This window comes from Microtus ochrogaster, chromosome 21 (genome assembly GCF_000317375.1).
Source record: "Microtus ochrogaster isolate Prairie Vole_2 chromosome 21, MicOch1.0, whole genome shotgun sequence".
NCBI classification, from domain to species: Eukaryota; Metazoa; Chordata; class Mammalia; order Rodentia; family Cricetidae; genus Microtus; species Microtus ochrogaster.
This window is the reverse complement of record NC_022022.1, coordinates 35,480,530-35,504,563: the sequence shown is the minus strand read 5'-3', so window position 1 is coordinate 35,504,563 and position 24,034 is coordinate 35,480,530. Positions and strand designations below refer to the sequence as shown.

General features: G+C 40.8%; 1 protein-coding gene across 7 annotated transcripts in view; it reads left to right on the top strand.

Annotated features, from left to right (window-relative positions):
* Bmpr1b (bone morphogenetic protein receptor type 1B) overlaps nucleotides 1-21,051 on the top strand; it is a 296,535-nt gene extending 275,484 nt beyond the window's left edge. For all 7 annotated transcript variants that reach the window (XM_026784078.1, XM_026784079.1, XM_013350044.2 and 4 more), the window contains 5 exons: nucleotides 448-640; nucleotides 1,414-1,711; nucleotides 12,462-12,637; nucleotides 14,691-14,821; nucleotides 17,421-21,051. In XM_026784078.1, coding sequence (XP_026639879.1) covers nucleotides 448-640; nucleotides 1,414-1,711; nucleotides 12,462-12,637; nucleotides 14,691-14,821; nucleotides 17,421-17,546 — 924 coding nt within the window. In that variant the 3' untranslated portion in view covers nucleotides 17,547-21,051. The remainder of the gene's footprint in view (nucleotides 1-447; nucleotides 641-1,413; nucleotides 1,712-12,461; nucleotides 12,638-14,690; nucleotides 14,822-17,420) is intronic.
* The last annotated feature ends 2,983 nt before the right edge of the window (nucleotides 21,052-24,034 follow it).

Here is a 24,034-nt window from a genome sequence, read left to right as displayed (position 1 = left end):
TTTGATAAATTCCCTTGTGCATCCAATATTTTTGTCTTATTTAATGGATCCATAGTTTGTTCTGTGGTGGCGAGAACTCCTTCATACTATTCAATAAATCATTGTAATAGTAGAATAATCTTGATGTCAGGTATGAGTTACTCTGAAACCATTTGTCTTTCTTTATTCTCTATGAAAATTGGAATATGTAGAATGGAGAGTGGAATGTCTTAATTATTTGGAAGCAGTATTTGACTATTTAAAATTGGCAAGCATCCATCTGAAATGCGCTTGAGAGAACGGCATAAATTAATCCATATAAAGAACTCATGTGTATAGAGAATAATACTAACTACACTTTTTTACACGTAGTCATTGTTCCCCCGCCCCCCACAGCACAATGGAGATAAGTTTAAACAGATGTATAGTGCTGTAAATATATTAACGGCCTGTTTTGGGCTTTGCCAGGTCCAAAGGACAATAGCTAAGCAAATTCAGATGGTGAAGCAAATTGGAAAAGGTCGCTATGGGGAAGTGTGGATGGGAAAGTGGCGTGGAGAAAAGGTAGCTGTGAAAGTGTTCTTCACCACGGAGGAAGCCAGCTGGTTCCGAGAGACAGAGATTTATCAGACGGTCCTGATGAGGCATGAAAACATTCTGGGTGAGTCACAGTCTACACAGCAATTGTTGGGGTTTTGTCACATTCTTCCGTCTTTCCCTCCACATCTGCATATGAACTCATCTGTCTAGACCTATTATGAAACTTACAGATTCTTTCTTTTTGGAGTGAGCCCAGAGCCCATAAACTTCTCACAAAAGACGTCACAAGAGGCATGACTACGGTGCTTCTGTGGCTGGGTGGTGGGCTGGAAATGTAATACACACCAGTGATTTATCTCTTTCTTCAGAAACAGGAAGTACAAATGAAATACTAAAATTCCTTAAGGTTTCTTAGGGATTTGAAGGACCATATTTGGGTTTTAATGTTGTAAAAAGTTTTAGGCATTTTTATTTGCAGCATTTATTTGTAGCAAGTGTTTATGTTCAGAATTGATTTCCTTTTTCCTTTCTTCAGGCTAGATGTGATCTACATGGGTCAAGTTAGTAGGAGATGATACCGTCAGTGAAGTAGAAGGCCTGATTTCAGCCTTTCATACAACATACCTTACATGTAACTTCAGTACCATAAAGGAATTTCTATACTGCTGGTCAGAGAGTGATTTCAGACCCAAACTCTTAGGTTTTCTTCCTCCCTCCAATTTTGATCACATCTGCTTGGTATTAGTACTTTAACACTATCATAGGCATAGTCAGAAAACTGAGCAAGGTGCTAATCCAAAGACATCTGGAGAGGAAGAATATTTGAGCATATGAGTTATTCCTCATTCTGTCCAGGAAACACATGTAATCCTCTTTACTCTTTTGCCTTTTTAGGGTTTATTGCTGCAGATATTAAAGGGACTGGGTCCTGGACTCAGTTATACCTCATCACAGACTATCATGAAAATGGTTCTCTTTATGACTATCTGAAATCCACCACCCTAGACGCAAAGTCCATGCTGAGGTTAGCCTACTCTTCCGTCAGCGGTCTATGCCACTTACACACGGAAATATTCAGTACTCAAGGCAAACCAGCAATCGCCCATAGAGACCTGAAAAGTAAGAACATCCTGGTGAAGAAAAATGGGACCTGCTGCATCGCAGACCTGGGCTTGGCTGTCAAGTTTATCAGGTTAGTCTCCGAGTCAACACCCACTCTTTCTGAGTGCCCCTCTTGAAGATAATTCAATGGTTGAAAAATATTATAAACTTCAACTCTTTTGGAGATAAAAATGTCACTATTTTCTTTGTAACATGGTGTTTTGGGGTCAGCCCTAGGTACCATGAGAAAGCAGGCTAAACAAGCCATGGGGTGCAAGGCAGTAAGCAGCTGTCCTCCAAGGTTTCTGCTTTAGTTACTACCTCCAGCTTCTAACCTTGACCTCCTGCCCTGGCTTTTCTGAATGTAATTATAAATTACATTCTACTGTAAGGTGGAACAAACTCTTTCTTCATCAGGTTGATTTTGGTCAATGATGTTTTTTTGACATCCATACAGACCCTACGATGATGCCTGAGAAGCTATTGCCAGAGTTCTGCATAACGTTTGTAATTATGGGGGAGGTTTCAGGAAGAATCAGCAGCTATGGAAGAAAAGGCCATATTTTATTTGTGTGTAGGACAGTAAGGATTACTTCGTAAAGGTTTGAAAGAAGTACTATAAAACCAAGGAACAAAGCAACTGATATTCAGCGCTGTTATAATGTAGCTTAAATAGAGAACATAGTACCTGGCAGGCACCCTCGCACTTGCTGGTGGTGGTGTGCAGACCCTGCAGGCTCTTTGGTACATTGATAGCCCCTACACAGTAGGGACGGTTTCACACCAAGGAGCCTGGGACTCTTATCTCTGTCTCTTTAATGGAGGACATGTGTCCAACCGTGTAACCCAATACAAAATCACAAACTTAAAACATTTTTGTTGTTGTTGCAATTTTACTTTTGTAATACAGTTACAAAATTCTTCAGTCTGAACTTTGTACGTGATAAAGTCTTCTTGCAATGGGGAAATGTTAGAAATAATAGGTGGAGATGATTTAGAGAAAATGGCTCCTCTAGTTTGAAATGAAAGCAAGGTTTCTTTGGGGACTAGTGGTGAAGGAAACTAATACATAACTCCTTTAGAATACATAATCCAGGCTGCCCTCTTAGTACATTTGTTGCCCTGCTTATGAATATTTTTCTAGGAAGGTTCTATAGTACATAAAGAAGGACAGAAGAAAAACTAGGAAGATGATTACAAGAAAGAACTAATGGGTTTCCATTTTGTCTGAACATAAAATCTGAGATGGGATTTAATAATGATCTCAGATATGTGGAGGGCTTCACCATAGAAAGATGACAAAAATTTAAAGTGAATTGTGATATAAATTGAAGTCAGAGACATGAATCTCACACTATTTAATAATTTAAATCCATTATTAAATCCAGTTTCTCTTCAAAATTCATTTTTGTGAAAGGCAACCCTTTTCAAATCTATTCTACAACAGCCAAACATCTGTACATAAGTAATTCTTCTGGTGTGCCTCTACTTCCCAGCTCCTAGTTACATTTCTCCAAAGCAGTTCCAGGGGTGATAGCATTTCTCATCCTTGCTGTCTGTCTTCTGCTATCCTCTTCCCTGCCTGCTTTATTGAGAAAGCATCTCTGTGTGCACCAGAAGCCCTCACTCATTGTGACACCATTGTCCCTGGTGCCCAGTGCTCTCACCATCATTGCACAATATGTCGCTGTGCTTCAGCCTCCCTTTTCTCCTGACACTGCTTCTACTCATCTTTCACCTTTAAATATTTCTGTGTGAGATTTCCAGCTGTATCTGACCTTTCTTTTATCTCTAAGTTTGGCTGAACTCAGAGTGTCTGTTTTTTTTTTTTTTTTTGATTCGTGCAGTTGAATGAGTTCTATCTTCATGAAACTCATGTTTTACTTTGAGTATGATGGTTAACCTCACTATACTGTTTCATCTGGATCCTTGGGTAAAGCATTATACAGTTACTTCCTTTCTTTCTTTCTTTCTGCCTTCCAGTCTTTTCTTCAGATTGCAGAATTTATTTTCTCGCAGTGCTCTTTGGATGTCATCATAATTTCATAGTTTTCTGTGGCCTTGGGTTAAAATGTAGTTAGGGTCCCTTGCTATGGTGAACTCTTTCCTGACTTTGGGCTTTTCTTGAGATTTATTCCTACCATGCTGCTTACCTCTCCCTATTAATTTTGAACACATTCTACTTCTCACAGCCTCAAGTGCTTTTCTTCTTATTATCTGTATAACTTACATCCCTTTTCTGTTTACCCGCTGCTGATCTTTAGACTGCATGGACATCTGTTGTTACTCATAAGCGGCCCTGTACAAAGTGTCAAGGCATTTCTCACAGGCTGCAGTGATCGCTGGCTTCTTATGTTTGCCTCTTGGTAGAATGTAAACAGTGCAAGCGTCTGTCAAAATTCTATCCCCAGGCCAGGGTCTTCACCATGACTATGGAGGTATTTTAAGTTTTGCATACTAGGTAATTGAGTGTTACATATGGACTTTGCAGATAAGAAAGCCATGATATGCTAGCTTCAGAAAATCTGCACATTCTTGACTGTGCCCTTCAGTATTGTATATTGTACCCATACTCTGATTAGTCTTTGTTTTGCAATATTGAATCTCTATGTTTTCTCCTTGCTTAGCCCAAGCTGCCTGGTGATTTGCTTTTGCTTCTAGAGTCCCCAACGTGGAGTATCCTGTCTTTCCATGTACACTTCCTAGTATCTGAAATGCCTCTTAGTCAGTGTACCCATCTACACCTAAGAGGAAAGATGCCACCCTCTGAATTATCTGGCCTGTGTCTGCCTACAGTTATTATTATGTAGAGATATGCTTCAGCTCTCCTAACTCTCATTGCTACCTTGAGAGTCAAAGGATGTCAAATCAACCATGGATTTCCCTTCTGACATGTCAGAATTACAAACACTGCTACTGTTTTAAATCAGCAAATGTAAATAATAAAATAATTGAGGCAACACCATTATGAATCTTAAAGTAAATTGAGCTTTTATTCCTGATTTTGTTGTTATTGTTGAGGGGAATGAATTAAATGATCTCTAGATTTCTTGTGGATCCCTATTCTAGGAAGAGGATGAAGCTCATTGGGGATAAATTGAGATATCTTTAATGAACAATGTCCTGTTTATAAAAGGAGGGGAATGTGAGGATGCTAGCTGCATAGACTCATTTACCTTTCCAGATGGAGGATGTATTGTATGATCACAGGCATTTTTATTGTTATTTCCTGTGTCAGAGTTTTGACATCTTCCATTCTTAGGGCAGGGTTTAAGCCTTGCTTTCCTCATTTCTCTGAGTTTTACCCAGCATGGTGATTTGCGTTGTGTGTCTGTGCATATTCAGTTGTTTAGAGTGTTTTATTTCAGATGCAATCATAGCTAACCCATCTTCCTGCGTGAATTTCCTGTGAGAACTTAATCTTCATTCTCATTTCTGTATGGGCAGTAAGTGGTTTCTTAGGCTTTTGGGTAATTTCTGGAAGGTTCTCAGGGAACCTGAGAATCACAGAGAGCTCTGTTGGTGCCTTAGGGGCTTTCTATCCGCATAACACTTTTGCTCTTGTTGGCGTCTTTGCTGGTACATTTCCTGCTCAAATGAGATTTAATCCAGGTGATGTTATAGAAGATCTCTAATGTCCCTGAGGAGGGGGAAATGATGCCCCATGAAAGGCCTTGGAGGAATGCACACAGCTCTGTGTGCTTTCTAGTACTTCACTGTCCAAATAAAACATTTCTTATAGGAGAAATAAATTCTGATCAGGGGATCTCAGGTGTTGAATCTTCAACAGAAAACCCCCAGTGTTGAGAGATTGGACTGTTTTATAGAACTCCTCACTGATGGTTATCAGTTGTCCAAATACAGAAAAAGATTGGTTCTATATAGCAGAGACTGAATTTCCTGAACATTTCTGGTGTCATGTTCTGTACTGCTTTTGGTGTGTGTGTGTGTGTGTGTGTGTGTGTGTGTGTGTGTTTACTGTAGCTTTTTAAATACTCATCAAATTCATAGACCTAAGGTCATTAGTGGTGGTGTCAACACTTCCAGTAAATGTCTTTGCAAGTGTCCCCACCTTTGATGGAGTTTTAGTTCGGAAGTTCTGAAATACATGGAGATTTTTAGAAGTTTGATGTTTGAAACATTGTTTTAGTTCCATTTGGTGTTGTTGTGACTGTAATACAATACCTGACAAAAAGAAACTGAAAGCTCATTTGGGATTCCTCTTTGGAAGCCAGCGCAGTAACAAGGTGAGGAGTTGGTCACCTTCCACTCACTGTCAGGAAGCTGGGAGAGAGGAATGCTGCCTCCTTTTTACTCACTCCTGGACTCCAGCCCTTAGAATTATACAGCCCACCTGTAGTCTGTGTGGGTTATCTCACCTTAATCAACCCAGTCTAGAAAATTCCTCACAGATACGCCCAGAGGTTTATCTCTTGGGCAATTCTAGATTCTGTCACTTTGCCAATCAATATTAACCACCACAAGTACTGAGCTCCGGCGAAAGGTACTGCAAAAAAATGTTCCACGCTCAGGGAGTTTAGGGATGTGCAGGGGTTAGCTGAGTAAATTACTTCCACAGCCACTGGGTAAACGGTACAGGGGACGTCAACGGTGTGCGCAGAATTGTGTGTAAGCCTTTGCATATCACACTTCCAGTAGATCCAATGTGACCAGAGATTCCCTCATGTGTCAAGCATCGGCTGTGTTATGCTCACCAGAGCCTCTTTCATGTGTCTTCTTATCACACTTCCACATGTCCTTTCAAAGCACCACACTTAGTTTTTAGAAGCTTTGCGGATTATTCAAGATATTCAGTGTTTACTTACTGTCTTTCTCTGTCCGTTAGCTCTTCCTCTCCCAAGGACTTCTCTCCCCCTTTTCTTGTGTTAGGCTAGGTGGTTTTCTGCTGGAAGCCACCCCCAGGTGTGTAAGGCCAGGAAGTAGAGCCCCTGCTAGTTTACCTCTCCATTCCTGCGTGTCTCTCATTGCCACAGTAGGTTCTGCTCATGCCTTTCAGGAAACACATGTTCAGAATTTGTCTCCCTGCGGAAGGTGTACTGTGGTGAGCTACGCAGCACAATTTTCCACGACTAACTGTTCTTGCCAGAATTCCTGGTACAGACTTGTGATTGAGAAGGTTAATTAATACAAGAGATATTGAATGTATATTAAGGCTATCAGAGATATTACTTAAAACCCCTTTATTCCCCATTTTCAAACTTTTTACCTGACCTTAAGCAGTGTACAGAGCACATAAGACAGAAACTAATCACTGGGCCTAATCGCTGAAAGAAGGAAAGGGCCACCAACAGAGAGGAATTTGGCCTCCAGGAAGAACTCTCAGATTCTAACACCTTGACAGAATGAAGCGCAGGTGAAGGTGGGCCAGTGGTGGGTGATGCTACACCTTGAATAGTCTTAGATGCGCACATCCTTGGCCTTCTATTTATGCTAGAGCTCACTTTAGGAACCTAAGATGGGCTTGGAGGATTTTCTGGATCCCATTGTTCTTCTCAATGTGGCCACTTTGCATATGTCTCCTTTTCTGTTTAAATAAAAGAAAAAGAGTCTTTAACCTCTGACTTCCTTTTATTTTCAAACATTTTGTAGATTCTTTGAGGATTTTGCACCATGCATCCCAATCCCATTCACCTCCCTGTCCCTTTGCATCTACCTTCTGCCCCTTAACCTCCCCAGCCCTGAAAATAAAATAAAATGAAATTTAAAGGAAATCTCATCATAGGAGCTGCAGTGTGGCCCAGTGAGTCAGTCATATAAAAAAAATTCTTAGTCCATACATAAAGTCCATACTTTACTTGCAAGTGTTCACTGGTCTGGTTTGATGCCTCTGGGTTCTGCTACAATATGATTCCAAGTGTCATTTGCTATCCTCACTGGGACTCCTCTTTGATATCCTGCTGTAGTTCTGTGTCATGGAGATCCTGTAGTTTTGGATCTACAGGACCAGCCCCTTTATATGCTCTGGCAGTTCATAGATGGGGTGAACCAACTCATCATGCCCTGGTTCTGGATCTGAGTGGTTGCTGGGTTGGTCAGCTGCCAGTTCTCCCTCATCCAACTCTCCATCATTGCCTCAACTGGTTCAACCCAATGCAGCAGGCAGCAAGGGGTGGGGCCAGTTCTCCTGTTCTCACCCTGGCTGGGACTGGCTTGCCCACACCCACAGCGTAAGGGCTAGCCCTACTGTGTTGCCCAGGCAAGGTGCAGGGTCCACTCTCCAGAGTGCTGCAGCTTATGAGGGGCAGGACCACTTCTCCTTGGCTCGTAGGTGGAAAAGGGCAGAACCAGTTCTGCTCTCTGGCCCTCAGCCTAGCTCACTCAAGTCCATTTCAATCTCAGCACTTGGGAGGCAGAGGCAGGCTAATCTCTATGAGTTCGAGGCTAGCTTGGTCTACAGAGGGAGGTCCAAGACAGCCAAAGTTACACAGAGAAACCCTGACTCAAAAAATCAAAACCAGAAAAAAGTATTCTCCGCGTTCATATCTGGAACACCCTGCCACGATTCCCAGGAGCCCGTTTCCTCTGGGACATACCCTCTGTGCATCTCTCACACACTGAAAGAAGAGCTTCTCCCATCCCACGATAACTCCCTCTTTGACATACCTGCTAATGTATCTAATACATTTGAAACATGCCTTGATTTATGCCTTTCTTCATTCTGCAAAACTGTAACACTTTGTGAAACCACTTCCACGTTGGAACGTAAAATTTGGAGTAACCTAATTCTTTGTTTCTGGGTTACTGTGAATCAAAAATAAATTTCCCCTTGTTCCCTTTAAGATGAGAGCCGTGGCTTTCACATCGACATTATTAATGTTCAAATTACATTTATTTTCTAACTCTGCTTAAGTTTATAACCCCTTGGTACACACATTTAGAAGAACAAAAGCTTGGTTGGGTCTAGTGGGAATATTAATTATGAAATTATAACTGAGACAGTCTGTTCCTATAATTCTCTAAAGCCTCTGCCTCCATCACCGCCTCTGGGATTAACCCCACTGTTCTCCACAGGAAAGGTAAAGAGAACCTCCCACCTTTCTCCATGGGAAAGATAAAGAGCTCTTTTTTCCTTGATATTTAGTACAGGACCCACATTTATGACAGAGTATTTCTGTTTCTTAGCAGAAATCTATTTTCTTAGCTAATTTCATCCAATTAATCACTTTTGAATTTCAGGGTCTTATGCCATATGCACCTTAGTCCTTGAAATATACCATTTCCAGTCACTGATTCTGCTTGTATATTTGTATTTATGATATATTATAAACTTCTATATAAGGCATTTTGAAGGGTAATTGTGTTACAGTTGAATATTAACAAATGATAACAGCTTCATCTTCTCTAGGCTTTTCAACAGAAATCAAATGTTGACTATAATGTAGTTCCCTTCTGTGTTTGTTCCTGTGTATGTCTCCTAGTAGCAACCATATCTTGTTTATATTTCCTGTATACAGTCTTATGATTTGACAACTCATGTGTGTAGTCACTGTAGCACCTGCAGTTACTCTATGGGGTGGAGTTATTCTCTTCACCACTGCACCTGTTTTCACAATGTGCATCTTTTTTATGCTGACTTTGTTTCTTACAGCTCTGCACTCTCCATGGGAAAGGCGGTTAGAATAAGCTGCTGGCCCCTGACCTGTCTTCTCCCTTTTTTCTCTCTGACCTTTTCTCATGACCCTCTCTCTACCCTTTTCACATATACATGTCAGCTTATGAATCCCCTATCTTTTTTCTTCCTTTATTCTTGGTATTCCAGTATTCAATTTCATTTCTGGTTTTTTTTTGTCTTAAAGATTAATAGAAGCTCATTTTATTTTCTCTGCAATTACTGCAGAATAGGTATAATCCTACTGAAAGTCAAAGAGGCGCTCCTTAAATACTTTCTTTCTCTTGTTTATTTTTGAGATTATAATGCAATTATAGCATTTCCCTCATCTCTTTCCTCTCTCAAATTCTTTCTATGCACTCCACCCACTCTTCTCTAACATATTGGTCTTCTTTCCCCACTGATACTGCATGCATATATTTGTATAAGCATACATATTCCTAAATATAACCTATTGAGTCCATATCATGTTACTATGTGTTTCACAATGGACAGTGTGAACTGGACAACCAGTCAGAGGACTCTACCTTGGGAAGCGCCACCTCTCTTGCTCCCAGCTTTACTCAGTTGCCTGTAAATCTTTGGGTATGGTTCATGGCTCCATGGGATTTCCCCACCCAGTTTAGCATGTTCATTGATGTCATCCTTGTTCAGCTCATGCTTGATGTATAGCCTCCGAAGTTATCAGGAGATACAATGTCACAGCAAGGTCCCTGATCCTTTGTACTTTCTAACGTTAGAAACATACCCAATGGAAGAGACAGAACTCTAACTTAGAGAATATGAAATCTGATAGTATTTGGAAGGAGTTGCCTATAATTCACGTGTTTGCTGTTTAACTGTGGTGATAAATGCATTTACCACTAGGTTAATAGTAGTCTTTCACAAAATCAATTTGCCCAATAAAATTCATCTATCTGGATATTGCTTCCAGTTTGTGTGTGTGTGTGTGTGTGTTTTTCTTCTATAACAATGTTACATTTCTCTTTAAATTAACCACAGCAAAGATTACTGTTAGCAGGCCTTTTCATTCTTCCCAGTTCACTTTTTTCCTACTGTGTACAAGCTGTGTAGTGAGTGAAGATGAACTGGAACATTCAATTTCAGGGCCATACCGAATGACTATGGCAGATATTCAAGGCTTATAGAAACCTAATGTTTTTACAGTGCCAGATACTTATTCAAATACTTTTAGAGAAGACATTTTCTGCTAAACATTTAGCATATGTTTCTTTCTTGTTGTTGCTCATTCTGGCTGTAATTCTAATTTTTATACTTTATGTTTGTTCTTATTGTGTATAGTTTTGTATTATGCTTAGAACTCTCTTATTTTGAGAAAAGGGGGAGGTGCTGTGGGAACTACTTCAGCCAATAACCTTTAAGATACTGGCCCACTTTTGGCATGGTCTTATGTACTATCAATGCAGACATAAAGCATATGCGGGCCCCTTTGCTGCTGGATTCAGTTCTGGTTCCCAGTGCATGCAAAGGATTGTCAATCAGTACTCTGTAAGTTTACTCCCTAATAAATAAACCTTTGTTATATACAGGAAGGAGGACCCTTGTTTGTCCTGGCCACTGAAAACTGAAATAATCACACAGAAACATAATAATAAAATCACTGCTTGGCCCATTAGCTCTAGCTTCTTATTGGCTGACCCTTACATATTAATTTATCCCATTTCTATTAATCTGTGTATCGCCATGTGGCTGTGGCTTTCTGGCTAAAGTTCCCTCTGGCTCCAGTGGGGCTACAGGGCTTTATTCTGACTCCGCCTCCTTTCTCCCAGCATTCTGTTTAGTTTTCCCTACCTAGCTCTGTTCCCCTATAGCTCTGCTATAGGCCCAAAGCAGTTCCTTTATTCATTAATGGTTATCACAGCATATAGAGGGGAATCACATCAGTTATACTCCACTCTGGGTTAGTGTGGAACTCTTGTGTGGCGACAGTTGATGCTCTTCAAATACTATTGGGAGGCATGGGTGGCAAAGGAAAGGGAGAAGGAACGGCCACCGTGAGCACATGGGAGGAACTGCTGTCTTTGTAGGTGATGGATCTTGAGAACTTTGGTCGTTTTCTGTTGGTGTAGTTGATGGGGAAGAGTTGGAGATGAAGGGGAAAAGTCTAAAGACGGCTCTTCCTGGTTTCGTATGACAGTGGTTACCTTTCCAGTTCCCCAGCAGAGATGTATCTTTACCACGCATTCCCCAACCAATGCCTGTCCTCCTAGATCCAAACAGACCTGAAGGAGCTATAAGAGTGGAGCTGCCAGAAATCTTCATTCTCTGGGGCCAGAATCTCCCCAGCTTCCCCGATACACTCATGGGTGGTGTCCTAGCCTAAGATGATTCTTTCGTTCTTGTCTCAGTATATATTCTTAAATGCAATTACAACCTTTAGCTATCCTTTTCCCTGTATTTCTTTTCTTTCTCTCTAAAACCTTAAAATATCATAACTGAGACCACCATCACATTCTGCTGATGGTTAACAATAACATACGATCACACCCAGAGTCAGCGTGTTAATGAAATAACCCCTTTGTACTCACATAGTCATCACCAGCAGGTGTAGCAGAAGAGAAACTTTATTAATTCTTTGAGAGCTACCCGTTTCACACAGTGTGCTGGGTGATTCTTTCCCATCTGATATTGCTCTGGCTTCTCTTTAAGCCTAGGCCTAGTCTATTTTCCTCCCTCACGCATTATTACCATGATGTATAAGCCAAGTTGATAGATGGTATAAGAGCAAATTGATTAAAATGGGCAGAGAAGAAAGGGACATTTTAGGTATTTATTTGCCAGTATTTATTTTATTTTTTTTTTTTGAGACAGGTTTTATGTAAGTGAGATTGACTTCAAATTCATTATACAGTTGAGGCCAGCCTTGAACTCCGGACTCTCTTGCTCTGCATCCCAGGGGTTTGGATTACATGTGTAAACTACTGTGCACAACTTTTGTTAGATATTTAGTAATAGTTAACAATTTGATTTTATAGCAATATAATCTTGTATGTTAGGGCTTCATTCTCATTTAGTTGCATGTTATCTGCATGTTTAATCTGTGAATGTTTAATTTTTACCAAGAAATATTTTTTGAAGAAATGTTTTGTTCATTGAAAGTTTTTCTCTCTGCATTGCCACTGACGTGCTCTTCCAGAGAGCCACAGCAGCCTCTCCAGTGCTGACAATGCCTTGCTCTGCTTTCCCTCAGTGACACAAATGAAGTTGACATTCCACCCAACACACGGGTGGGCACCAAGCGCTACATGCCTCCAGAAGTGCTGGATGAAAGCTTGAACAGAAATCATTTCCAGTCGTACATCATGGCTGACATGTACAGTTTTGGACTCATCCTCTGGGAGATTGCGAGGAGATGTGTTTCTGGAGGTAAGAAAGAGATATCTTTGAAAAGCTACTACCCCTGGGAGAAGTTTACAAAACCTTTCTGATGGGAAAGGATTAACGTTGGTGTAGTGCATAGTCCCAGATTTTCTTTCCCTTCTCCCTTTATTCCTGTTGATGCATCACAAACCTTCCAGGGAATATCAATTAGAACCACCTTCGAGTGGCTGTCTCCTACCATACCTTGACCAGTGAATGCACTGCTCTAGACTCACTGCCAGCTTCCCCTGTCTTGTCACAATCACCCTCTGCTTCTCTTTCTGCCATTTCACTTCTCCCTTAGACTTTCTCCAGCAGTTACTCCAGCAAGTCAACACCCTTTCCTATGCTGTTCAGCTTCTCTTTGCTTATGTGCTGGACCTCATTCCCAACCCCACTGGTGCATTCTCTGTGCTTCCTCTGCTGAGATAGCTCAGAGACATTGGGGAGTGAGACACCCATTCCGGAATATTAATTTTTTTGTCTGAAGAAAAGTAAAGGAAAATATTGTTATTGTTCATGATTTCACCACAAGTGTAAGAATTACTAAAAACACCAGTTTTTTCTTGACATGAGTTCTGGGAACCAAACTCTGGTCCCCTGAAAAGGCAGCAAGTTCTCTTCACCATTGATCCGTCTCTTCAGTCCCTGGTTTTGTCTGTGTAGTTTGTATACCTACCTTACCATCCATCAATCCATCTATGTAATGTGTTAAGTAGATACAGCCTTCACCCACAAGATGTTTTTTGGTCAGTGTCTCTAGACTTAGAAAGTGCTCAGATGCAGCGATGTCTCCTCTGGGTTGGGACCAGTATTTCAATACCCCATGTGCTGAGATTACAATGAATCAGACAGAAGAATAAGAAACATAGATGTAATGTAGTAATACCATGTACTGACAGCAGGTGTCCGCAGGTGACAAACAGGCAAGTTTGAATTGCTTGGAAAAAGTTTTGAATCTTTGGATCCCTTATGTTGTGTATGAGTTTGAATTTACAAAAAAGAATATAACATATACCTCAAATTTTGCCGGAATAAATCCCCAGTGAAATTTATTATTGTTGTTATTTGTTTTCTGAGTCTCACTGTGTAGTCAGGTTGGTATGGCACTCTCTATGGAGTCAAGGCTGAGCTGGCACTTTCTCTGTAGTCCTGCCTACCTTTGAGCTCAAACCTGTAAACTCTCTGCCTCAGGTTCCCTAGTACTTATAGGTATATGCTGTCATCCTAATGAATTTAATGCTGTGGCAGATAATCTTATACCTCTATGGTTTCATTCTGTTCAGGTAAACAGTGGCAGTACTTCTACCATAGTTGGCTTAGGAAGGAATCTGCGAGGTTGTTCAGAAACCCTCTCCATCACTAGAGGGCAGGGGTTATTTAGAATTACCATGAAGATAAAGTTGAAAAAGAACATGTTAAAATAGCCTACCTTCTTAAAGGACAGGGCAAAAAAAATTTTCAAAAGTAAAATTAGACATTAGACAAGCTGACATAAATAAGGGAGAAAATTTAAGAAGAAAATGAAAATCAATAAGTTTCAAACCTGAGATGAATCATGGATGGTATTTTTGGATATACAAGTTTTTAATATTGAGTGTGCAAAACTGCTTATGATTAAACACAAATAAATGAATCTGACATTTGTTTAACTAGGCTACTCTTCCAAACTTATGATGTTGTTGTATGCCAGTAATAGAAGCAGCTACATGTGATACGGCTCTGAGTCAAGACGCCTCTTCTAAGTTTACACTGAGACTTAATATGGACTTAAAATATAACTTGTTCATGCAAATTGTAGTTATTTGCTTCATTCAGCTTTTGGAAGTTAGCCATTGGCTTGGGGGCACGCTTGAGGACCTATATTTGTCTTTGGATTTCCTAATATTTTTGGCAAATTAAATTATCATTTGGGTGTTTTTAAAGATTTACTTCATTGTTAACCTGAGCCTGTTTTTTATATGATAGCTTATATTTTTAATGGAGGACAGTTGTGTTAGGCATATTTTTTTTTACCAGTTAATAGGAAATAATATTAACAAAAAACCCATGTCTTTAGGTATAGTAGAAGAATACCAACTTCCCTACCATGACCTGGTGCCCAGTGACCCTTCTTATGAGGACATGAGAGAAATTGTGTGCATTAAGAAGTTACGGCCTTCATTCCCCAATCGGTGGAGTAGTGATGAGGTAAGGCCAGGCTTGGGGGAAGGTATGGCTGATGTCTAAATGTACTTTTGTTTTGCAAAAATTCTTTTTTTTATCTTTCCATTTTTATTTACTCTGTGTCTTTGATATCATATATCTTTATCACATTCCTTTGCATATCCCTCTGAAACCCACACTCCAAATAAAACAAAATTTAAGAGAAGAAAGGAAAAAAAAGGGGGAGGGATTAAAAATCTCATGTAGGCTGCAATGTGACAACCGTGAGTCACACAGTTAACCTCTTTGTCTGTGTATCTTTAGTTGCAAGTGTTCATTGCAAAGAGTCCTTGGTCTGATTTGAGAGGCCTCTGGTCTCTATTGCACTATCGATGCTGGAAACTCACTGCGCCTCTTGGATATCCTGTTGTTGCCTTGTGTTGTAGAGATCCTGCAGCTTTGGATCTGTGGGTCAGGTTCCTTTATGTGCTCCAGCAGATCATAGACGGAATGGATGCTGGGGTGGTTAAGTGATAACTGGACCTGGGCTGCTGTAGTGTTGGTCTGCCTGATAGTTCTTTCCTATCCTCACCACCAGGATGAGCACTCCAGCATTGTCCAGGCTAATCCACCCCTTGCAGAATCCTACACCAGGACCAGTTCTATTGTGTCGCCGCTATGAGGCACAGGGGCTACTCTCCAAAGTGCTACAGCGGGTGAGGGTCAGGGACAGTTCTGCTTTTATAACCATGGCACACTCCTCTACCTGTCTCAGGCATTGATGAGTGAGGAGCGGGGCAGCATTGACCTCTGCCCATGCTGCCACATGTCAGATGAATAATGGAGACAGTTCTCCTTTGCTTGCAACCTCAAGGCTGGGTCACCCTTACCTCCAACTACCTGGCTCTGCTGTCTAGGCGAGGAGCAGGGCCTGATTTCCTAAGTGTTGCAGCTGGTAAGGGGGCGGGTCAGCTCCCTCATCTATTGCAGAGGTAATGGGGGCATCTCTCCCCGACCCACACTGGTGTATGACAGCCAAGTCATGGGGAAGCTCTCCAACACTTACAACTTCCTGGCTGGCTCACCCAAGGATAGCTCTATTCTGTTAACCCAGGGAGGTGCAGGGCCCACTTTCCCAAGAGTTGCAGATGGTTGGGGGCAGGGACTGCTCTCCCACTTTTGTGAGCTCAGGGTCAGTTCTTCCCTCTGTCTCAGGTGTTAATAGGTGGGGCCTGGGGGTGGAGAGTTGGAAAGAAGGAACTCTCCTCCCTCCCGCCCATGCCACCATAGAACAGATGGGTAATGGGTACAAAACAAGAGAATTTTTTTTTTTGAATTTGAAGTATAATTTCATTGTTTTCACCTTCTCTTTCATCCTCCAACTCTCCCTATGTACCCCATTGCTCTCTTTCAAATGCATAGCTTCCATTTCTTTAATTATGGTTTTGCACACACAAACACACGTGAATGTACATATGTATTCCTAACCATAGAAATACAACCTGCTTAGGGTATATAAAGTACTTGGATATATATATAATTTTAGGACTGACCATGATGAGAGCTGGAAAAATAGTCTTTCTCAGGGAAGAGCCCCTAAACTGATTATTCAATAGTGTTTGTGTGTGTGTGTATATTAAATTGAATCCTGAGAGGTTATTTGAACTAATGTGCTTGCTGCCTGGGTTTAAATGTGAACCCCACATATGAGTGGAAGACTCTGCTAGGCTTGGATTAAGTGAGTGGACAAGACCTGGGCTCTGCCCTTGTTTTCTGCTCCAGTGTCTCTCCGCCCACCTTTCTGCCTTTGCTCACCCACACCTGAGAGTCTGGCATGATGGAAAATTCAAGACTCTTATCAAACTTGTACTGAGAGGTGCATAGAGCACTGTTCATAAAGAGTCCATGTAAATTCAGTTAAAATAATTGGTTCATTGCATTGCTACTTAGTATATGCTTTCTAATAAAATGTACAGAGCATCATGGGATGCTGGAATTATTGTCTTCTGAAGGAGACTGTGGGAACTGGTATCATTTGAAAGCTCTTCACTGCTGATTTCTAATGAAGGGAAATTATTCTTTGTAGTAAGAGCAATTGATAGACCACAGGCCAATCCAGGAGAAAGTTTTAGCAAAGCTATGCTCGGGTCATTAATCTTGCTAAGTGGTACAGCATTGTGCCACCGTTAGAGCAGACTGCGGTGATGTAGGAATAGCTGTGTTTATTTGAGCAGTACAGAATTAGATAAAATATTGAAACATTTTATGTGTTGTAAACAATCTGGCACTATGGTGTAGAATTCAGACTTACTGGATATCACATTTGCTTAATACTGTCTTTAGAGTCATCCTTCCATATCCTCAGAATTACTGGGTGTCATATCTGCTTAATATTGTCTTTAGAGTCATCGTTCTATATCCGTAAAGCTTCTTGTCACAGAGAGATATGAGAATCTGTGTGAGTCATGATCCTTTGACACACACACACACACAAAAAGAGTTTGAGGAAAATTTTGTGTTTGTATTTTCCTAGTGCCTTAAAAATATATTCGGACTTCATGAACAACAACTAAAAGCCAAATATTGAGTGCGTTATCGAGAGTACATTCTCCTGACATTATGCCAATGTTCCTTTCTCCTTCAGTGTCTCAGGCAGATGGGGAAACTTATGACAGAGTGCTGGGCCCACAACCCTGCCTCCAGGCTGACAGCTTTGCGAGTTAAGAAGACACTTGCCAAAATGTCAGAGTCCCAGGACATTAAGCTCTGACATTGGATACTTGTGGACCGAGCAGGAGATTTTCCAGAATCATCCGTAGTCCAAGCCTTGAACATTGTTCTACTGCCCAGTGGGTTCAGACCTTCCTTCTCAGAGAGCAAGTTGGAGAGACATAGAAGGCCCCAGAGACACAGATGGCTTTCTGAGGAGAGGGAACCATTCGGGTAACTCGTTCAAGACATGATTCATATTGCTTTCTAAGAAAGCCCCGTATTTTGTGATTGCCATTTTTTTTAAGAAAAGATATTTTAATTTTACCATAATAAAACAAATATTGTAGATGATTTAAGGTTTATAAAACACTAGTTTAAATAATAACAAAATTCCTTTCCAGAAAATTTCCTAGAAGTCAAAAATGTTTTCCATTGGAAAAATACTCTAGCACTCTACAAACCCAATCAGTCTGAGGGTATAAATTATAATTCAAATTCCCTGCTTCATTGCCCCAACCATCTCAGACTGGGCCAGCCCTGCTGTGGGCTGCCAGGGCAGGGTGAATGTCCATGAATACAAGTCCCACCTGCCTGGGACCACAGCTTGGAATCCTGCAGGTGGATCTCTTGCAGCTTCAGCCAGCGTGGAACAAATGAAGGTTTTCTGTCACTAATAGAAGTATGTGTTGGTGGGTGTTCTTCAGAACCCTGCCTGTTTCTGCTTGTATTGGGCAGATCTTTCGGGTAGAGCCTCTCCTTGTCATTAAAAACAAGCCAACCTTCCTCTTCTGCAGAGCGCTGGCATGGGCATGCTTTTGTTCACATCCATCAGAAGATCAACTCAAGTGTGGTAGAGACAAAGTACTTAAAACTAGAAATGCTTTGTTCTTGTGTTGCATGAAAAACATGCCAGTAAGGCAGGGCAGACGTTGAAGGTGTAGACAGATGGCTTGTTCCTTTATACATGTGTGAGAGCCCATCACAGAGACACAGGGAAGAGGTTCACGCATGCTAGTTTGTATAGATACAGATGGTTTTATGTTGCTGTCTTTTTTAAACCTCAGATTTAAGAGGCAGAAAGGAATCGCCTGTGAGGTTAATGTCACTAAACTTCAATTTAGAAATGAGCTCCAGGTGGTTGAGCAGAGGGACATTAATGAAGGTCATCAAATATCACTGCTGCTGTGGTTTATTCTAGAATAGATATGGATCTGGTATGGACCTCTTAAGTGATTATTTCACACCTCTGTACGAGTCCTTCATTTTAATGTGAATTTAACTATTAACTTATTCTGTTTATCCATCATGTCATATGTACAAAACATCTTCTGATTCAATTCTGTGTGGTTTAACTTTTGACTATATGAGCAAAATCACTGATAAGCCAATATTCCTTAGAAACAGGACCAGAGTAAAGTGGAAATTGCCACACGACCCTTGCGACTTTATCCAGTTATTTCCTTGCTGTGTTTCTTCCTTAATGATTAGAAATTACTTACTGGTTATTAAGGAATGTAGAAGTTCTTTGCCTTACAAAATGACATTCCTTCCAGAATACTCCAGGGGGCAGTGTTTTCTTACACGTGTCACCACCGGGTGCTTGAAAGATGGAGACTTTAGGAAAAATTGTCAGCTGCAAGAGAAATGAGGAAATGTTTCACTCTCTTCTGGAGTAGACGCTCAGCTGGTAGGCTGTTCATCTGGAAAAGATCCTGGAGCTACAGTGTCTTTGAGCAGTACTAGGAGTTTGGGAAAATCGTAGAGGGGTCTCCCCTTCTGTTCTAATTCACTGCCATGTTTTGTTTTTTACTAAGAAAGTAGAATTTCTCAGTTCTTGAATTTGAAGAAATAAAAACGCGTTGTTAATTTAATAGTAATTAGATTTTGTTTTTACTGAGGCCAGTAGAAGCTGAGTCTCTGAGGAGTCATTTTTCTGTTAAACTATATCTGCTACAGACAGTTTTCCCCTTACATTTGTAAATTTAGTGTGGCAGTCATCTGAGACTGGCAGAAAGAAACCTAAGTGCCTAGATAGGTTCACTTACAAACACCTAAGTAAGCATTCTGCTGGTTAACTAGATATATTTGGATTTTTTTTCTCGGTTTTCCTTGGGTGTAAGTGAAGTTGTGGGGACCTCTTATGTCAAGCTATGTTTTCTTATCAGTAGATTTTAAAACATGGATATCTTCAAATCAGAATGTTTGTGGTGAGGCTGTTGGTGACGTAAAGTTGACTAGATTTCTAGGGTTCCAGGGAAGAATGGGGAGAAATTTAAGAGTGCCCAGATTTCATCTGCAGTATTCATTTTGTTGCTTTTGGGAAAAATCAACAACTTACTTTCTAATTATTACCCTTATTTATTCAGGATGAAAATCTTGAAGTTATTGAATACTTTAAAAGATCCACTCAATTATTACCAATTTTCAATGGAATAAGGATTTATAATTTATTTATGGATATAGTTTCTGTCTTATGAAAATACACTTCCTAGATCTGAATTTCGGTTAAGGACTACCTGTTCACTTCCCAGTAATCCGTGATAACTTTTAAACTTCTAGCATATCAGAAATGAAAGTTATTTTATCTTTTGCTTTGGCTTCTTGCAAATCAGTAATGTAATTGACTGCTGCTTACCTTTGAGACTCTTTCAAGGAGTAAGATTTCCTTCTACTTCCTCTCCCCCAAAGGAATCCTAAATTATTGTTAGGTAAGCTTTGTATGTTCAAGTTTATGATTAATGTATGTGTGTATATATTATATAAATATAGATATATATGTAAATATGTTCATTCTGGAGTCTGGCACAACTCTAGTGTGTGGATTAGAGAGTAAAATATTATGGGTGATAAAGTCCTAAATGAAGCATAATATTTATTTATGAAAGCATGTACATTGTTAATCACAACTGAAGAGCAGTAAGCACTATGCCTGACCTCTTGGACAGCTTTCCCTGAAGTCACTACTGACCATTCTTTATATTCCTCAAGCAGAAAGCTTCTTAGATGACATGCTTGGGTTTTATTTACAGGGAATTCTTTGACACATTTCGATTCGTGTGGACTTAAGGATAACATGTACTTAATAATGACTTGACTTTAATGTTCCTAGGGTCATGCATATTCATCAGGAATTTCATAGTGTTCACCTGTTCTTATACTTTATTGTAGATGGAAAGGCAGTGAGGAAAAAAATTTTTTTTGAAAAAAACTTTGAATATGTTTTGGTGATTCTACCACCTCTGAATCCCCCAGTCCCATAAACAGTGGAAATGAAAGGGGCAGCACCAAAACTAATGCAATCTAACAGTTATAACTAATTGTTGCACAAACTAATGCCATATTTTTAAAGAGAAAAGGTGGCCATATGTGGGGGATATTTTATTCTGTCTGTTTCAAAAGTAGACTCGTTTGTGTTCTTTAGGGGGAACCAGTGCCTTATGGAATTTGTATATACTGTAATTATTCAGGGTTAGGGGACAAACAATTGTATTTGTTACAAATTGTGTGTGACCTGTTTTCATATTTCCTTCAATAAATGGTGTCATTTTCCCCGTAGAAGAACTGTGATTGTTATCTCATAGGTGTGTCTTTTCTTTGTCTTTGAAATGACCTCCTGACAGCAAGTGGGAAGGTTTCAGTGAAGAAGTCAGAGCAGGTAAATATGTGCATTGTGCTCAGGAGGGCCAGGGGACCGGGGCCTTCCACTTTCTTTGTTTAGGAAACACAGCCATCTGGTGAGGAGTTGGAGGTTTGAGAAAAATGAAGAAAGACTAAAATTTCACTGTGGAAAATGACAGCTTCCCAGGGAAAGAGCCAGTTGGCTGTGGGCATTGCCCAGGACCAGTAGAGGTTGTTAATACTAAATATGGGGCAGCGGATCCCAGAGCTGCATGAGGACCAAAGCTCACTCTTACGTCAGTGCTGTGATAATAGGGTTCAGTCTGAACTTCTGAAGTCCATTTCTTCCCCTTGAAGTTGAGACCAACAGCAACATCTATTGCATAGAGTGTTTCTGAAGAGGAAATAAAGCGTGTGCTCAGCCTATGGTAAGTAAGCACCCAGCTGTCTAACAGTTCTTAGTACAGGCTCACTGTGCACCTAGTTTTTATTACTTGTGAATTTAAAAAAAATTTCCCTCCAGATATGGGTACAGAGACAACATCTTAGGGTTTAATTAGTGTTCCAAGGAAAAGAGAATTATAACCAAAGGGCTGCATGTCATGGGCCTCCAGAGGAGAGCATAAAAGACAGTTACGAAAGAGAAAGAAACTGCATCTGACGGAGCTTGTGTTATGTGTTAGTGGTTCCTGAGAAGGGGATGGATTAAAATCCAGATTTTGAAGGGCAAGAATGAGGACAGGTAGAGGTGTCAGCTGAGGTGGTAGGCTCAAATTCGTGGCCGTGACTGTTGGTGGGGAAAGCCCAGAGGCTACACTTGTGGACTTAGAAATCATCAGGACGGCAGCAGCTTCAGGGAGAGATAAAATTCTCCTAGGGCTGTGAGATAATGAGTAGGAGGCCAATGGGGAAAACAATTAGATCTAGAGGTGGACTTGAAATACATAAGGATCTGAAGGTCAAGGCATGATGATGACAGTAAGGAAGCTTCAGAATGGCGTGAGACTGGCTTTTTCTGTGTGGGAATGAGACCCCTGTTTTTGCCTCAAAAGCACCATCATGGAAGCAGAAAGCCCTCTGCAAAGGGAGAAGCCAATGCTGCTCTTTCATTAAATGTGAGAGGAAGAGAGGGCGGGAGGCTTGTTTCTGAGGGCATCCAATTGAGATTGGAAAGAGAGAGGAGGAGAAATAGGACTGTTTGGGTCAGACAGTAAGAAAGCTTCATGACTTAGTAACCAAGGATCGAGAGGTCTCAGGTTTGTTTGGCATTTTGGTCTACCCCACTTATGCCAAGAGAGTATACCCCAACATTTGGGGTACAGATTAATTTAGTTTTCTTCCCTCAATTTTACTTTCATGGTTCTTCAGAAATATGTAATAGGTGAGCACTGGTATTTTTACCTGTACCTTGAGATAAAAATATTCCCTGGGGTCTCTTATTAAAAAATAAGGTGAATATATAAAGTACATAGCTGATCATGATTGGGGCATTGTAGCTGGTCATCAATCCAGCCTCTTTTCTGACAGTTTTGGTGGATGTACAGCTTAACAACAGTTCAGAGCCCGAGGAGGCTTGCTTTTTGGAACCCACCCTTCTGATTTTTCAGCTGCTACATGTTGTGTTTCAAGCCAGGCACCTCACAGGACACAAAGGTAAGTATCAAAACTGGGCTGAGTAAAATGGGGTTATTTTTCTGTGGGTTACTTTATATGTGGCAGGTCTGGTTTCTCATCTGAAATGGCAGCAAAGTACAGAAGTCCCCTCATTCAGGAGAACTAACTGGGCTCTGCAATTCCTCCTCAAGCTTCTGATATTTACCCAGTCAGAGAATCTCCGGGGCTGAGAAAGATTCTTTACCTGCTACCTTACATTGACACTGAAGATGGATTCAGAGCCAGGTCTGTCTCAGGACTCTAATGACCTCATAGGCAGGGAATGAGGGCTCACAGGTTTGACTTGATAAACATTTGCATATTCTCCAAACTGTGGTGGCACTATCAGGGCAGCTTCCAGCTACTGAAGCTCAAAGGAGGGACAGAGGGTGAACTATATTAAGGGACATGTGTTGTATTTTCCTGTGACTAACTGCTTTTATTTGCTTCTTAATCAAATTTTCATTCTTTTATCCTCAGACATCCCACTGAGTTTGTGCAAGGCCCCTTTATAGGTTTTCATTACTTCTTTATCCCTTGAACAAATACAACAGTTTGTCACCATTGTGTAGCTCCTGGAGGTTAACATTCTCTTCTCTAGCCCAGTGGATTACCTTTATCTGCTAGCCAGGAGAGGAGAAAAGGCCTAGGGGTAGATGGCAGTCAATCTATTGTACATCTCCAAATCAGTCTATCACTGAGGAATGAGCCGACTCTGCTCTTCCTCCTCAGAGGCTTAGCTGTTTTTCACCTCAAACCTGCAAACTTTCTACTTCCTCATTGGAATAATTGGGGTCCTGTGCTATATTCTGGGATTCACGATATCTCAGTGCTGGGCCATGTGGTTTGCCTTTACTTTCCTGTTATTATGATTATTTACAAACTCTACTCTCAAGCGGATCTTTGAGTATAGATCCTGACCATGTTTATAATCTGCTGTAGAAAATATTGGTGCAGGCGCTGGAAGATGCTTCCTGTATTAACTGCTCGCTGGCATCGGCTGCAAGCTTTCTCACACTCTCTGTTCAAGCTGCACTCAGACCAAGGAAACCAGAGTCTCTAAAGGTGGGTTGGAGGCATTGGCCCAGAGATTGCAATGTGTAATGGTACTGGAGAAGGGTCCTTTCTAGAACTTCACCTTGTCAAGGGAGGAAGGTTATGACTCTCATTGAAACAGGAATCAATGTATTTCAACTTACTTTAAAAAAAATCCATGATAGTTCCCAACACGAAGTATTTCCATGTCACAACGAATCAGAGCAGGCATTCCCATTG